We start from the raw sequence: 13317 nt of genomic DNA, 5'->3' as shown, positions 1-13317 counted from the left end.
CATCCGTGTCTTCTTCCTGCCTCCGCAGGACTGGGCGGCACCAAGTACATCTCCTTCGAGGAGCGGCAGTGGCATAACGACTGCTTCAACTGCAAGAAGTGCTCGCTGTCGCTGGTGGGGCGAGGCTTCCTCACGGAGAGGGATGACATCCTGTGCCCCGACTGCGGGAAGGACATCTGAGCGACTCCCCACTACTCTGACTCCCCCACCTACCCAGGTCCCTGCTCGAGCTGCACGCAGACGCTGTTTGCTTCCTCCGCCTGCCACCGGGCAATGCTGCAACCCGGTCCCCTGGCCACTGCGGGACTTTCCTCTGCGCTTCTCAGCGATACTCACCTGTTTAAGTCCTTTAATCCACACTCTGTGCATGGGAAGGAAGAAAACTCATGGGAACCTTAGGCGGGAAAGGGTTTTGACTCTGTAATCAAGCGAGACCAATCCGAGTGTAAAAATCATTTTGAGTGATATCTTTATAAACATTTCTTTCACGCGTATTTAAGTGCAGTTTGTCACAAACTTGACCGTTTCTTAACTATGGTAAGGTAATAAGGAGCTGGTACTTCCGGTGTAACTTCCTGCCGTGTGGGGCTGCAAGCAAGATGACATGGCTTACAATAAAGGTATCCAGGGCAAAATCTTTTGCCAGGCGCAGTGTGTGATCTGGTGATGAAACATGCAGGTTCTGAGTATCAACAACACTTTACGGGACTTCCCTGACAGTCCACTGCTTAAGACTCTGCGCTTCCATGTCCCCCTTCCAGGGGCCATGGGTTCAATCCCTGCTCAGGGAATTGAGATTCCGCATGCCACGCAGGTTCAATGCCTGTTCAATGCCTGGGTCAGGAAGATCCCCCTGGGGAAGAAATGGTAACCCACTCCCGTATTATTGCCTAGGAAATCCCATGCATGGGCCTGGCAGGCTACAGGGTTGCTAAGAGTTGGACAGAACTTAGCAACCAAACAGCAACAACAAAAGCTTTAATTATTAGTCTATATATATATATAAGTTCAAATATGCTTTAAAAAGATCAATAATTTTTACTAGAAAAAATGTATAGAGCTATTATGTACTTACTGAACTAGTCTTATATCTGTTCTTTGATTAAACTGAACGCTTAGTTAAGGCTGGACACAGTTAACAGTTTCCAGTTACCCTTAGAATCAAATCCTAATTCCTACACGGCTGTGTAAATCCTAGGTTATCTGGCCCCTGCCCCCCGCCCCCACCCCTGGTTTCTGGGTAATTTCATAATAGGCTCCCTGTTCTCACTGATCTGAACCACAGCGGCCTTTCTGCCATGAGACCCTCATTCTGCACCTAGCTGGTGTCTGAGTTATCCAGGGCTGGGAGCAAAGAACCCCAACACTTTCTGCTCCTCATGATTCTGAATCAGCTGCCAGCGCTGGTCTCATCTGGCAGTGGAGAAGGGTGACCCACAGTCAGGGGTCTTGGGGCATGCTGACTGCTGGCTGGGACACAGTTCTCCGGTGGGCTTTTCCCACAGCTGTAGCATGGGTCCAAGCGTGAGCACTTGACCGGTTCCACACCCAGCAGTGGGACGCAGACTCTGCCTTTTATGGGCAGAGCAGCAACGACCACACAGTCCTTTGAACCCCACGACAAACAGGACTCTTCTCCTGAAAGCTTTCCAAGCTGCCTCCCCTTAAAGCACCATCTCTTCCTGGAGGACCTTCCCTAACGCTCCTCACCACCCCCATCCCTCACTGTTCAACTGCAGAGTCTGAGTTTCCTCCTATCATTGCGATTATCTACCATCCTGAGCAGGAACTTACCTAACTCACGTCTTTATCTTTTCTGCCACAACAAGGAAGACGACCGAGCTCAGTACAGACAGCACAGAGTACATCAGTCAGCAAAAGGCACTGTGGGAAAACTGATCTGCATGGAAATGAGATTTTTTTGGTCTCTTCTGTCCAAACAAAAGAAAAGATCTACGTTTAAGTTCAAGGTAGAAAGTCACCTGAGGCTTTTCCAAATTCCTTAGTTAATTTAGAGCTTCAATTTCCAACAGTAAAACATCAGTAAAAAAATAAGAGATAACTTTTTCAAGATTACTCCAGAAACAAATCCCGCTCAGCTGAGCTTCTGCTGAGTCCACGTTTGCCAGGACAGCTGACCGAGGACCATGGGGGCTGGTGGCTCCGTCCCTGGAAGAACAGGGCCACCAGTGGGTAGCCCAAGGACCCCCACTCAGCCCTCACGCAGGCCCAGGATGGCTAGACTACTGAGAAGTCGATCCAGGTACAGAAGGTTGTACTATAAGGAATAAACAAGTTTCTATACAGCAAAAAAAAATCAAATCACTACATGTTTTTACATTTTATTTTTGTTATGAATGACAGACCTACTCAGTAATTTTACTCCTTTTATTTAAATAAGGATAAGGCTACTTAAAAGACTGTTGACATACAAAAATGTATATTACAAGGTTAAACTCTCTGTAAACTCTCTGTACCGAATTACAAAACCAGCATGTAATAAAAGAGAACACTTAAAACATGGCCATTCCGGAGACTCTAAGGATGACAAGCTCCACAGCAACCCCCAGAGGAAGGATGTCTCACAGACCTATGACTTCACCTACAGGCAGTTTCACTTAATCCAAGTTTTTAGAAGGTCGTTGCTATTGAATGAGTCTCTAGATCAGTTTTAGAATCATCTCTCAAAACTTAAGTCAACCAAAATGCTGTTTCAAATAAGAATTACAATTCTGAAGAATTTTAATACTAGCAGAGATATGATGGCCTCATAGTGGTATTTGCAAAGTGCCTGGTCGCTGCCCAAAGAGATTCTGGTGAACTGCCCGCCTCCTCGGCCACTGGGCGACAGACCCTCTCGGACCCCTGCACCAGCGTCTGGTCCGCAAGGAGGACGGGGCTCACCTAGCTCTGGCCTCAGTGATCAGCGGGCCAAGCAATCTGACTTGCAAATAAATGTAAGCCTGGAGTTCAGGATCTATAGGGTGAAGGAGAAGGAGCAGAGAAAGTAGAACTGTGGGAGAGAAGAGTATGAAAAAGGAAAACCGGGAGCAAAGAGGGAGAGGCATAGGAGCCCACGTGCCTGGGAAGTAGACATGTGCCTACATCGGGAGCCACCTGACTTGACCACCCACCCTTCACTCACTTCATCCAAGCCACCAGATGGCCCCTGTCAAGGAGCAAGGGGCGGTCCACATGAGTGCCGCTCAGGTCAAGGCCTGGAGACAAGCCCATAAAGTGACCTGGGACCGCTGTCATCGCCCACGGAGCCGTGTCCACTCTGTGCTCGGATTTGGCGAACGTGACCCACAGTACTTGGCTGAGGCTTCTCCACTCTTCAAACTCAAAACAGCTCAATAATATGCTGCTATATGAGCACTGACGCTGAATGTTCGTAATATAAACTTCAATTTGAAGCAACAATGTTACACAGTTCAGCTGTTATTACCAACCTACTCTGTAAGTTAAATATACAAATTAAAAATTATTTTTATTGAGTAACTAAAAACAAGTTTCCACTGACGTAAAACTGTCAACAGCTAACTCTCTCTTAACTAGGAGAGAGATGCAAATGGAAGAGGAGACAGCAGAACATAAAATACAATCTGCCATTCTACCCTAAAATCTGCACTTGCAAAATCTCCCTTTACACACAGTATGTGTAGGATTATGGTTGTCCTTTAACATATCCAGATGTCAGCCCTGCAGATAACAAAGCATGTTTAACAATTTACCATAACATTAACAACTGACACAGCACTAGTGTCTGTCAGTTTTGTCTTATGTGTACGGATTTATAGTCTAGATAAAGGCAGAAAGGCTGAAAACTGTAGGGTTAAAGTTTGGGTATAGTACCTATCTTCAAGGCTGAATGAATGTTTTGTAAGGTGATTCAGAGCTAAAATGCTTGTTTTAACAAATCAACAAAGGGATGAACTGCTCTAGGAAGGAAAACTCCAATCTGAGGGTCACTCATAGGAGGGAAGAATGTGAAGTGCCCTTTACCTTGGTCAGAAACACACGGCAGAACACGGACCTGGGAACTCATAAGCACGAGGCTAGCGTGTCTCCCCAATGACTTCTGCTAGTGGACTGGAGTGACACCACTTCACACACCATGAAACCTCTGGTGCCTCCGCAGTACCCCCACTGCCCCGCGCTGCTCTGAGCAACCCCCAGACTCAGCGGCCTCTCTCCTGCCAACTGCACATGGCTTCCTGGATCCTCAGGCTCTGGCCTTCTACCCTCTCTTCCTATCCCCCGAGTCTCCTGCCATCAGATACCACCTCCAACAGGATCACTCCCCTCAAGAGCTTAAAGCCAGCTTCACTTGGAAAAGATTACGCTCCCAGGAAGGAGTGATTCCTGACTAAGAGGGAGGTCAGAGCTGCCATGACTACGTGGCAGGAGCATCCAAGGCCTGGGCAGTTTACTCTCCAAAAATCAACTCACAATTAAAGGGAAGAAGGAGCAGGAACAGCACTGGGCTCCCTTTTGGCTTCTATGCAAAGAGGCAACATGGGCGTCAAGGACAGCAGTGTCCTCTGAACGTCTGAGCAGGTAGCTGGCAGCACTGCAAACATGCTCTCCATGGGGAACCCTGAAGAGGACTCTGGCAGTACTCACTAAAACACTGTGATGAACTGCTATATTCTTTTGCTTGGGAAAATAAATAAAAATCATGAATTTCTAATGTATTTGAGTTTAAAAAAACCCTCAAATTTACCCAAAGACCAAAACAGACAATTGAGCATAATTCTTAAAATTCAACAAATATTTTATACCAGACTTGCAGCTAATTATGTGACTAGGGCCAATATAAATGACTTTACTACACCACTTGTTTAAAAAGAAATTCCTTCCTAATCAGAGAATGAAAGGCAAGATTTCCACCCCCACCCCCCCACAGGAAGGAAAGGAGGGAGAAAGGGAAAGAAAAGGACTTTATTTTTTTTGAACCTAATTTAAACCTCTTAAGAAAATTCCACAATAATCAAGATCTCTGTAAATACTGTCAATATATGTGAACTTGCTTGAAAAACTACAGTTACAGTTATATTTACATTTTTGGAAACTTTCCTTCACGGCCATGTCACATGCTGTATCTTCCTCTTGGCTTCTGGGGGTTTCAGGTTAATCTGAAAACACAGGAGCAGAAGTCAGTGCACACTTGCACAAATGTCGAAGGATAACCCAAAGGCATATTTTACACCAAGACTGACCGCTGACACAGGAATGGTGGCGCACTGCTGCCGCCTGGTGGAGGAACTGGAGGCAGCAGGAAAGAAGGCCAGCCCCCAGTCCTGTGTTCACAGCTGCGGTTCTCAAATGTCTGCTGGACAGACTGGCCCGGGGCACAGACAACATGCCCAGGCTTGGACCTCACCCCAGAGCCAACTCAACCAACACCCTCAGGAAGTGCTGGAACGCGACCCTGACCCCAGCGGGGTTTTTTGGAAGCGCCCCCAGTTACACTCAGAGATGAGAACGACAGCCATTCCAGACCTGCTTCCTCCCTGCGGGGCCCATCGCACCCCAACCTCACAGTCTATGATCTGAGTACAAGATTTAAAAGAAAAGTCACATCTCTCAAAGAATGAAAGTTTTCTGAGTAGAAAAGTGCTTTCCAAGAGCTTGGGGGAAAAAAAAATCCTCAGTGCTCACTGACCATAATATTCAAGGGCCTCCCTCACAGTTCCACCTCTCCTCTCCCCCCACGCCCCCAGCAGTGACTGAGGACAGAAGCAGCGTGGCGTCATCAGAAGCGCGTGTGCTGGGGTCAAGCAGACCTGAACTCAACTACAGACTGGAGCCCTAGTTTGTTTAAATTATTGAGGCGGCTTCTTCCTCATCTGTGAAATGGGAAGACCTACTGTACCCACCACAGGGGGCGGCTGAAAGAAGTCTGAACAATGAACTGAAACGAGAATTGTGGGCTGGTCAGGTCACTGCAGCTCTCTCTCCGGGGTCTGCTATTTAGGTCTCAACTAGTCAGTCTTGATCTCTTTGACATAGAACATGAAGATGATAACAAAGCTGAAGAATATACAGGAATGCTGTGGACTGAATACCTTTGTCCCTCAAACTCCCTGTGCTGAATCCTGACCCACAAGGTGGCGGTGCTGGAGGGGGGCCTCTGGGAGGCAGTTAGGTCATGAAGGGGATGAGTGCCTGCCCCCATAAAACAGACCCCAGAGAGCATCCTGCCCCTTCTGCCAGGAGAGGACGCAGAGGGAGCGGCTGACTCTGAACCAGGAAGTGGGCCCTGACCAGACGCTGAGTCTGCCTTGACTGTGGGCCCCAGTCTCCAGGGCTGCAGGAAACGAACGTTTACTGTTGGAGCCACCCAGTCAGCGGCGTCTGTGGTTAATATCGGCCTGAATGAACTAAGACAAGGAGTGAAAGCTATAAAACTGCACATATATATGTATGTAAAATCTCATAATTAAACTCAATATATTCTGGCAACTCTACAGATCTGCCATTTGAAATGCAAGCATTCAGACAGTAAGTCTAGTGGAGCCTAACAGAGCAGCGTCTCCCAAACCACCTCCATCCTCCTAAAGACAGGTGCATGTGAGGCGGGAGGGAGAGGCAACTGGTAAACCCTAAAGACTCTGGTGTGATTTTAAGGTAAGTGCAAAACAGACCAATTCAAGGTCAATATCTACAATGCCGTTTAATAAATGTGTAACCCTGCCCAACCGAGTTAACATTCTGAGTCTTGCTAACACAGGACTACTTCTCTCCTTTAGTTCTAAGAGCACAATCTAGGAAAAGTGCCCAAAAGGCACTCCCTTTACATGTTTTAAGCAGAAATAAACTGAGTGCACTTTAAAAGACATTAGCTTATCATGGATCCCAGGGCCACACACAGGGAATGAGACGTAGAAACGAGACACCTCTGCAGAACGGACCCCAGGCATGCAGCTGGCACGCACCGCGAGGCAGCACTCACCGAGGCCTCGGCCTCCTCCTTGGGAGCAGCTCGCTTTAACTTCACGGGAGTGGCTCCCACAGGCGACAAAGGCGGCGACCTCACAGGGCCCAAGGGACTTTTCCTATGTGTTAAGTCATGGTTCTGCTTAGTGTCATTATTACCGTGTTCCATTTTATTGTTCGTAGGCAAATTGGAAGACAAAACTAGGGGTGAAACACTTGAGGAAGAATCTGACGATTTTCTAAAGGTATTACTGGTAGCGCTCGCCTGGGGCAGGGGCCTGAGCCGGTCATTATCCCCGTTCTCCGTCTTCTTCACTTTTATGCTTGTACTTGTTGAACTTCCGTCAAACACAATGAGGGGTCTTTTCCGCAACCCATCTGCAGGGCTACTCCTGAAATCACAGAGATGTATTCATGAAAAGTACTCTCTGAATGGCAAACCAGTTCCCTGGAATTCAAAGCTAAAATGATCAAAAAAGATTTGCCTAATCTAAGTAGGACTACTGGAAATGAAGTTTTCTATGTTTACCCTAAATGAAATAACTTTCTGCTGCTTTGAACTTTACAAAATTTATCAACAAAAATTTAGTTATCTTTCATGTATACAGAAGACATAGTTATTTTTAGAGCATCAATCCATCAACTAACCCTAAAACTTCAAGTGGGCCTTATGAAGCATTATACGAACAAAGCTAGTGGAGGTGACGGAATTTCAGTTGAGCTGTGTCAAAGCCTAAAAGATAGTGCTTTGAAAGTGCTGCACTCAATATGCCAGCAAATTTGGAAAACTCAGCAGTGGCCACAAGACTGGAAAAGGTCAGTTTTCATTCCAATCCCAAAGAAAGGCAAAGAATGTTCAAACGACCGCACAATTGCACTCATTTCACATGCTAGCAAGGTAGTGCTCAAAATCCTTCAAGATAGGTTTCAACAATACATGAACTAAGAACTTCCAGATGTACAAGATGGATTTAGAAAATGCAGAGGAGCCAGAGATCAAACTGCCAACATTCACTGGATCATTGTAAAAGCAAGGGAATTCCAAAAAACATCTATTTCTGCTTCACTGACGAAGCTAAAGTGTTTGAATGTGTGGATCACAACAAACTGTGGAAAACTCTTCAAAAGATCAGAATACCACACCACCTTACCTGTCTCCTAAGAAACCTGTATAAAAGACAAGAAGCAACAGTTAGAATCGGATATGAAATAATCAACTGGTTCAAAACTGGGAAAGGAGTACATCAAGGCTGTATATTGTCACCCTGCTTATTTAACTTGTATGCAGAGTACAACATGCGAAATGCCAGGCTGGATGACTCACAAGCTGGAGTCAAGATTGCCGGGAGAAACATCAACAACCTCAGATATGCAGATGACACTACCCTTATGGCAGAAAGTGAAGAGGAACTAAAAAGCCTCTTGATGAAAGTGAAAGAGGAGAGTGAAAAAGCTGGCTTAAAGCTCAACATTCACAAAACTAAGATCATGGCATCCAGTCCCATCACTTCGTAGCAAAGAGATAGGGAAACAATGGAAACAGTGATAGACTATTTTCTTGGGCTCCAAAATCACTATGGATGGTAACTGCAGCCATGAAATTGAAAGACTCTTGCTCCTTGGAAGAAAAGCTATGACAAAGCTAGGCAGCATATTAAAAAGCAGAGACATCACTTTGCCAACAAAGGTCCCTATAAGTCAAAGCTATGGTTTTTCCAGTAGTCATGTACCAGTGTGAGAACTGGACCATGAATAAGGCTGAGTGCTGAAGAACTGATGCTTTCGAACTGTGATGCTGGAGAACTCGTGAGAGTCCCTTGGATGCAAGGAGATCAAACCAGTCAATCCTAAAGGAAATCAACCCGGAATATTCATTGGAAGGACTGATGCCAAAGCTGAAGCTTTAATACTTTAGCCACCTCATGTAAAGAACTGACTCACTGGAAAAGACCCTGATGCTGGGAAAGATTAGGGACAGGAGAAGGGGACAACAGAGGATGAGATGGTTGGATGATATCACTGACTCAATGGACATGAGTTTGAGCAAACTCAGGGAGATGGTGAAGGACAGGGAAGCCTGGTGTACTACAGTCCATGGACAGAGACTTGGATATAACTCATTGACTGAACAACAACAAAAAATTTTAACTTTTAAAAATTACCATTCTGTTGACAGAGTTATCCTGCCCATGTATCACTGATTATTTAGAAAGGCTAACAAACTACAAAACTACACTAAACCACCATACTGGCAGCTTACACCAAGGAATTGACAGGACATCTGACCCCACTCATTAAAAGTCCTTAAGTCCAGGCATTTTCTAAACTAACTGTAACATTTATATAATTTTAAGTTCGTAACTGCCAAGTCTTCACATTCAGTTTCTGAAAACCTAATTTCCACTCTTAATTGTAAGTATAAATAATAAAAGCATTCATTTGTTCAGTATTAATTAGACCTCAAGTGAAACAAACGTCTTGGCCGGGATGGGGTGGGGGGCGCAGTTTCAGTTAGACATGTTAAAAGAACTTGAACAACCAGTTATTAGGAAAAACACTTCCGCTCTGCTACTGAGAGTCCTACCAGGGACCAGCAGCATCAGCACCGCCTCGGGAGCCTGTAAGAAATACGCTCATCCTGAGCTGACTGTGTTCCGATCAACACTGAGACTGTACACACACCTGTTCGCCAAAAGACTATACACAGATGACACAGGTGGGATGTTCTTCCACTATTCTCAGAAGTGGGAAATAATCACCCGTCAGTCAGGAATCTTTCTTCGTCACTAGAGATTAAAACCACTAACTCAGAGCTAAGGTGCTCCTTCTGCAGCCCTCTCATTCCATCTTCTCCCACTGTCTGCACTGCCAAGGACAGTGAGGCTCTAAAAAAAATATTCAGTGATTAATCAATAGCACCCAATGTAATGAAATAGACACAGGAAAATAATTAATTAGGCCACTTAGAGATCTTAAGATACTTCGTCCTAACTAACTATGCTGACTAATTAAATGTACAAAAGGAAATTTATCTGCTTGTGGTCTGACGAACATTTTTCTGGAATTTAAAATTTTCTGGGGTTTATGGAAGTGATACAACCATCTCTTTATTTCTGTTTTATTCACAGACCTCATGGCCTTATCTGACTCCATTTTTCCCTCCTACTTTAATAAATCTTGTTGGCTCTGCCTCCAAAACACAACCAGACCCCAAATGTTTCTGACCAAGTCCAGTACCTCCCCCAGAATCGCCACTGTCCACTGCCAGGAGTACAGAACAACGCCCGGCCTGGTTCCGCCACCCTCCCCCAACCTTAAACCACGTCTCAGTATAGCAGCCAAGAGTAAACCTCTTAACATGTGCATCAGGCGGTATCATCTCTCTGCTGGAAATCCTGCGGTGGCTGCTCACCTCAGGGCAGCCCAGGTCCTCCCGCGCTCAGCCCCTGCGCCGCCTCCCCTGCCCGGCCCCGCCTGCCTCCAGGCTGCTCCGGCCATCGTGCGGACACAGCCCTGGCCTGGCGCTCGTGTTCGGCCCAGAACCTGGCTCACCCCTACTTTCCACAGGTCTCTCCACTGAAATGTCACCTCTCAGCAAGGCTGTCCCTGGGCACTTCACCCACAGCTGTCATCCCTCTTCCCATGTCACTGTTCTCCTTCGCATTGACCACACTGCAGCATGCCCTGCATTTGACTTAACTTTTTTACTGTGTTTCTCCCAATTCAAATTTGAGCAAGGAGTTCGGTCAGTTTTATTTACACTACAGCACAATGCCTATACTCAATAAACAGTAGCTGAGCAAGTATTTTTTTACCTAAATTCACCTGGGGAAAAAGAAAAGCAAGATTGTTCAGGCATATAAAACAATAACCAGAACCACAGAAAAAGTACCTTTTTGTCTCCTTTTTTATCTCGTGTTGTTCTCTCTTCTTTTCCATCATTTTCCCCCATCTACTCTTTGGCAAATCCCTCTGAGGCAGTGGTATTGCATGCTGAACATAAAGGTCGGTCAGGCTGTCTTTGTTTACTCTCATGTCATTTTCAACAGTTATGTTCTTCTGTGCAAAAGGAAGCAAAAGTAATTTCAAAACAACAGCCTTCATTTTAAGCACCTATCAAACAGGGTAAGACATGAGTGCTGAGATAACAAGTATAAAGCCACTTTCATGTTTGGACACGTGCCTAACATCCTGTATGCTGCTGCAAGAAGTGGTACTATAGAAAGGCTAAGCTCTTCAAGTTTTCTGTCCAGCTTCATCCTAAAGACAATGGTCATGTGTTCTCAGTGTGGAAGGACAGCAGTCCACGCTGCTCAACCCACACAGGAGGCATAAAGGCCATTTCCAGTAGCAGCATCTTAACCTATGAATGCAACTGCAAACTGGGAACTGTCTGGGGAGACCAGACAAAAGCAAGCAAGCAATGATAACAGTTACTCCATCCTGTCAGAAAGGTATCTAGAGAGCTACTGTCATGAGCAGATGGGCGGGTTGGAGGTCTCACCCCCTATGTTCTTCCCCAAGTTTCCCTTCTTGGGAAACTATATTAAACCTGAGCTCACCACCCAGACCTCAAAGCGATTCTCAAACTGATCTCTGGACCAGCTGCAAGAACCTGTTAAAAATGGCACTCCTCAGGCCACACTTCAAAATTACTGAACCAGAAACTTTGTGCATTGAACCCAGCAGTCTGTGTTTTCACACATGCTGGGGTGACTGTGAGGGACCTAAAAAGTTTCACAACCACAGGGAAAAAAGGTAATTGATATCTCTAAAAAATTCTACCGAGGTGCGGGGTGGGGGGTGGGAGGTGAGAGGGCCGGGTTTGAAGAAACCAGAGAAAGAGTATTGAGGGGAAAAACAAAAGGAAAATAACAAAACATGCCACTTAAAACCCCCCAAAGTTTTCAGCAATTCTCCACTTTAAACAAAACTCATCACTTAAAAAAAAAAAACTTTTTTATACTGGACGATTAACAATATTGTGATAGTTTCAGGTGGACAGCAAAGGGACCCAGCCGTACATATACACAGATCCATTCTCCCCCAAACCCCCCTCCCATCCAGGCTGCTGCACAATACTGAACACAGTTCCTGGTGCTCTAGAGTACGACAAAACTCAACACTTTTTTTTTTTTTTTTTGGTCTTATCTTTCGTCTGCTATCAGAGGCCACAACAGCTGAAAAAGAGCAAACGCTGCTTTGAGAGCCAGGAGCCCTGAGTTCTCCGGGGGCACCATCTAACGGCGGTGTGAACACTGAAGTCACTCCACCTGTCTGGGGCTCAGTTTCCCCATCTTTGAACTCAGTGAGTGTGGAGAACGGACGACTTCTCCGATGCCCTCCAGGCCGGCAGCCGGGGACCGCCACCCCTTGTTCCCATTCTTCCACGACCTTCCCCAGCCCCTCTTGGCAGGCCCTTGATCACACCCAGGCCGCGGGGGTCGTCTGGACTCCCCTTTCCGAGCCATCGGAATCCCAAAAGAGTATTCCTAACTCCCAGGAGTCCCTAGAACTCTGAGGACGTCTCTCTCTCGACATGCAAGGGCGGAGACCCGGCCGGTCCGCGCGGGGCGGAGAACGGCTCGATCCGGCGGCTGGCACGGCGGCGGCGGGTGTGTCGGGTGCCGCCGAGGACTACTCGGGGCGAGCTCAAGTCCCAGCGCCTCCCCGAAGCAGGCCCGCCCGCAGCAGCGCGCCGCACCTGCTCCAGGGTGAGGAGAAGGAACTCCTGGGACAGCAGCTCCGGGTGCAGAAGCAGCTCCGAATCCGTGCAGCTGCGACCGCCCACATCCCCCGCCATCGTCGTCGCCAGGAGACCCCGGCCGGCTACCCACAAGTCTCCCGCGAGCAAGCGTCCCGGAAGTGACGTCACGGCAGGCGCGGCGGCCTCGGGTGTGTAGTCACTCTGTATGTGCCGCGCGTCGCGCTCCGCCTCTCCGGGAAGGCTAGGATGCTGGGCGGGCTCTAACCGGGGAATATCCCCGGAGGCATAAAGAAGTGAAAGAGCTCCCTGCAGAGGAAACTGGCGTTTCCAGTCTGGCAGGAAGAGAGGAAAAGGCGAAGTTCACGAGCCACGATTGGTCGCGCCTGGTCGCGCCTCCTATGACGTCAGAGACAGAAACCAATGGGAGTCCAAGGGCAGCCTCGCGGGAAGACGGCAAGGGAGGCCGGTAGAAGTTAGTGTAAATATGGTGAGTAGTATTATGAAAACTTCTTGGTTTTATTTTTTGAACTTTTTTATTGTTTGTTTCCTAATCTTCCTTCAATATGATGTAAGGCCAAAGGCTTTAATTCCCTGGAACCCAGCGCCTGGCACATAGTAGGCACTCAAGTATTTGTTCCCGAAATAATACTCTGAATGAACCTACTCAC

The 13317-nt window shown here is 46.9% G+C and overlaps 2 protein-coding genes across 5 annotated transcripts in view; one reads left to right on the top strand and one right to left on the bottom strand.

The window, feature by feature from the left end:
- FHL2 (four and a half LIM domains 2) overlaps positions 1-494 on the top strand; it is a 47481-nt gene extending 46987 nt beyond the window's left edge. For all 4 annotated transcript variants that reach the window (XM_019969853.2, XM_019969852.2, XM_019969851.2 and 1 more), the window contains exon 6: positions 29-494. In XM_019969853.2, the coding sequence (XP_019825412.1) occupies positions 29-180 (152 nt within the window). In that variant the 3' untranslated portion in view covers positions 181-494. The remainder of the gene's footprint in view (positions 1-28) is intronic.
- Positions 495-2326: 1832 nt separating this feature from the next.
- C11H2orf49 (chromosome 11 C2orf49 homolog) lies at positions 2327-13131 on the bottom strand. Its single transcript, XM_019969850.2, has 4 exons — positions 12647-13131; positions 10835-11001; positions 6959-7334; positions 2327-5138 (listed from the first exon to the last, which is right to left on the bottom strand). Exons 1-4 carry the CDS (start codon positions 12743-12745, stop codon positions 5082-5084), a joined length of 699 nt encoding a protein of 232 aa, XP_019825409.2. The 5' UTR covers positions 12746-13131; the 3' UTR covers positions 2327-5081.
- Between the last annotated feature and the right edge of the window lie 186 nt (positions 13132-13317).

Source organism: Bos indicus, chromosome 11 (genome assembly GCF_029378745.1).
Source record: "Bos indicus isolate NIAB-ARS_2022 breed Sahiwal x Tharparkar chromosome 11, NIAB-ARS_B.indTharparkar_mat_pri_1.0, whole genome shotgun sequence".
NCBI classification, from domain to species: domain Eukaryota; kingdom Metazoa; phylum Chordata; class Mammalia; order Artiodactyla; family Bovidae; genus Bos; species Bos indicus.
The sequence above is the reverse complement of the archived record's forward strand: the minus strand, read 5'-3'. Positions and strand labels throughout refer to the sequence as shown.